At 46.5% G+C, this 3807-nt stretch overlaps 1 protein-coding gene across 1 annotated transcript; it reads right to left on the reverse strand.

Annotated features, from left to right (window-relative positions):
• Positions 1 to 216: 216 nt before the first annotated feature.
• Positions 217 to 2920, reverse strand: LOC131245321 (uncharacterized). Its single transcript, XM_058244684.1, has one exon. It carries the CDS (start codon positions 2829 to 2831, stop codon positions 447 to 449), a length of 2385 nt encoding a protein of 794 aa, XP_058100667.1. The 5' UTR covers positions 2832 to 2920; the 3' UTR covers positions 217 to 446.
• Positions 2921 to 3807: the final 887 nt, after the last annotated feature.

Here is a 3807-nt window from a genome sequence, read left to right on the forward strand (position 1 = left end):
CTAGATAATAATAAGTCAGTAACAAACAAAATTTCTGTGGCATATGATAACACCAAAGATAAAATAATAATAATAATAATCAATAACAAATAGAATTTTAAGAGGCAGAAGGTGTCCACAGTAGATATTCCTCACCACCAATGGGGACTGACACAGATCCATTCAAAACATGCAACGCCCAAAAGAAAAACGAGCAAACAAACAGATCACCAAGAATAAAGAAGCCAGCAATTTTATCAAAGGGATTTCTTCCGATCCTTAAATTAGTATCCATCATTCACATTAGGATGGAATGGATAACTCAGCAACATAATGGCAGAAACAGCAGAGAAGTTCAGTAGATACTTCTAATTAAACAAGACAACTTCCTATCTAATCCTCACAAAACATCGCTTCTCAAACTCCCTTTTTTAATGTCCAGAGGACTTACCCTTGCTTCTGATATCTCATCCTGTCTTGTGGTTTTCCTTGAGGAGCTTGATTTCTTCCTCTGCTTCCAGTAACTTCTTGTTGAACAAATCGACCTGTCTAAGATGCACGTCAAACTTACCAAGCCAGTCTTGCTCAAAACCATTGACCTTTTCTTCCATTGCAAGACGCAGGCTCCTCTCTTCTTCCTCTTTCTCCAAGCGCTGCTTTTCCAACTCCACGCTACTAAGAACAAAGCCGCCAGTACCAACAACATCCTTGTAGATCGGTTCATCAGGGACCTGACAACGTTCTCTGTACTCGGCAAAGGCGCTGCGGGTGTTCTTCAAAGCCATCTTGTAACCATGTAATAGCTGGGTCATGACACAGAGCTCTCGCTCGAGCCGATAAATCTCCATTTCCTTTTTATGCTGCATTTCCATAACAGCTTTCTCCATGGAACAAATCATGCTATTCCGCTGCTCCAGCTCCGAATTCAAGTACTGTATATTCATGCGTGCCTGCGAACACTCCTGCACTTTCTCCTCATACATTACTGCTGCTTTATCCATCCCGCTTTGCACTTCTCCGATGCACATACGGAAGTTCAACAATGAATGGCCCCAGGAACCATCGTTCCTCATCTTCCTCTGATGATCGTCCTGGGATAGATGGTGGACATCATCCTCGTCATCACTTTCTTCCTTGCAACCGCTACCGAACATAGACAAACCACCAGGATTCAGCGGAAGGGTGCTCTTATGCATGTCAGCCCTCATCAACCCTCCGGAAGAAGGGTCAAGAAGGTCAGCATGCATACCGTAAGAAGCATTTGTTGTCTCCATGTCTTGAATTAGGTCAGCAGAAGCTAATCTAGACAGATTACTGAATCTTGAAGATGGACCATACCCATCTTCTTCATCTTCTCTACTCGTACGCCCGAAATCTGAACTCCGAACGTCATTCAGGTTACAGTGCCGTAGGGATTGTTCATTGCCGTTGCTCCTTCCATCCAAAAACCATTGCCCATGCTCCTCCTTGCACTCTTGGAAGTCCAAGACGTTGTCCTCCCCAGTGCGCTCTCCTTCACTCCTATCATGCCCTAGGCTCAATTCCACCCGTTGATTATCTAGATCAAGTTCCTGCATAGCAACTGCTGCCGCTGCATCATCTTCCTCTTCGACCGAGACCTCTTCCACACCCTCCTCTTCTTCTATAAAGAGCTCTGGTCTCTGCATCTTAATCAGTTGCTGTAAATGTGAGGCATAATAACAAGACCCAGATTCCAGTGCCTGCGAAATCTCTTTCTCTACCATAAACCAGATCAGGCCGGCCCAATCGATCTTCTGCAGCTGGCCCTCTTTAAGAAGCCGCTCCGATGCCAGGATCTCGTCAGGCATCATCCACATGTCCTCGTGCAGAAGAACATAGTTTGACATGAACTCACCAACAATCGAGATGGATTCCTCAGAGAAGCCTTGCTGCTCAGATGGCAGAAGGTCAGGGAGTGCAGTTTTGTCCTTTTTGACGGGGAGTTTGAGGGCGCGGGCAAGATCGGCCCGGTTGACCATGATCCGGAAGTCTTTGACAAAGCTGCAGCGGCTCGTAGAGTGGTAGTTGGCAATGAGATGGGAAAGGAGGTCAGATCGGATCGGGTGGTCGAACTCGAGGTGGGCGAAGTCCCAGAGACCTAGGGTTTTGAAGAGGGGTTCGTGGGCGGAGAAATCTAGGGTTTTGTTGGGGGTGAAAGGGATGGGCTGGAGGTTTTCTCTCAGGAGACGAAGCTTCTTCTGCATGGCAAGGCGTTGTTTGTGCTTGATGGGTTTCTTCCGCTTGCTTGGTTTTCGAGTGAGGATGGGGAGGGAGGGAGGGTTTCTATCGTGCGCAGTGGGTGCAGGGATCGGAGGGGGATTGCGAGGAGGAGAGGGAGACATGGCTTGCACTTCGTCTTCCTGCCGTTTTTGTTCGTGGTTGTGAGAAGGTGATTCGCTATCGTGCGCCGGAGGGACAGCGATAGGAGAAGGTGGAGGAGATGTATCCATACCTTGGGGTTCTTCTTCCGGCTGTTGGGAGGGGGAATTGCCATCGTGAGCAGCCGGGACAGTGGGAGGGGAGGCAGGCACAGGTTGCGGTTCCTCCTGTTTCTGTTGTGAGGGGGGATCGCCATCGTGCGCCGGGGGGTCGCCATCGTGCGAGGGGGGGTCGCTATCGTGGGCGGGGGGGTCAGCCATGGCCGAATCTTCTTCTTCTTCTTCTCCTTCTTCTAGCTGGGGTTGGAGAACTCGCTGTTGATTTTCATGGAGGACAGCAGAGTCTTGGGATTGAGATTCCTCTTCTCCTTCGGGCATTACGCTAGGGTTTTCAGGCTGCGAATCTGCGTCTTGTGAAACAGGGCGGGGTTTTCTCCCTCTCTTCTTCCCCATGGGAGCAGCGGCTTTTTATTTCGGTTTGGTTCCTGCTCCGTAGTATCCCCGAAAGATCAGTTTTATCTGACGAAATATTTTAATTACGCGAGCCGCGCCATTTACCAGAATACTTAGTCTTCAATTCTGACAAATAGGGCCTATGAATCATGATTCACCAATCCAGGCCACGGATCATGGTGGGCCATGTAACAAAAATACTTCCGTACTGGACTACAGCAGCTACCAATCATAGTCAGATTTCATCGACCTTTGACACACCATTGTAAATGGCTGTGAATACCTACTTCTTACAATTTCATCCTATATATGACATATCAGTATTGTCCATATGCTTTACCATGACATTTTGAGGCATGAGCTGAAAAATGAGGCAGATCCAACATTAAAGTGACCCACGACAAAGTAAACAGTGGCCCCAAGAAGGTTTTAACGGTGGGTGTTTGATTTCTTTTTTTCTGTGGTGTGGTCCACTTAAACTTTAAATCTGGCTCATTTTTTGGCTCATACCCTAAATTCAGTTGGCATAACGGATGGACAGTATAGATAATCCACATATATCACGATCAGCCCCATAAATATTTGGCAGCATCCTCCATTTTAACTTTGAGAAAAGTAAGAGTTAAATCAATTCTCTTAATTATTACTTATTCATAACACAATTACATTTACTCTAGAAAACCAAACTAGCCATAAAAGCTCCGAGTCTGCATAGGATGGTGTCTCAGTGCATGGCCATCCTAGATTTGAAGACAATACCAGAGGGTTATGTATCAATATACATTGAGGCACTTCAACCTTCTCCTTCCCGCACTTCGAAATCCTTAAAAAAAAAAAAAAAAAAAATCAATTTCATTTTGGATCATGTGATTTGTATGGGTGTTGTTGGGGGCAAAATTACAAGTCCGAAGACTCGGACTTAATGCCTCGGGACTCGGACTTGATACCTCGGGTCGCCGAAGGATGCGTCAAATCC

The sequence above is a fragment of the Magnolia sinica genome, chromosome 5 (genome assembly GCF_029962835.1).
Source record: "Magnolia sinica isolate HGM2019 chromosome 5, MsV1, whole genome shotgun sequence".
In the NCBI taxonomy this organism is placed as follows: Eukaryota; Viridiplantae; Streptophyta; class Magnoliopsida; order Magnoliales; family Magnoliaceae; genus Magnolia; species Magnolia sinica.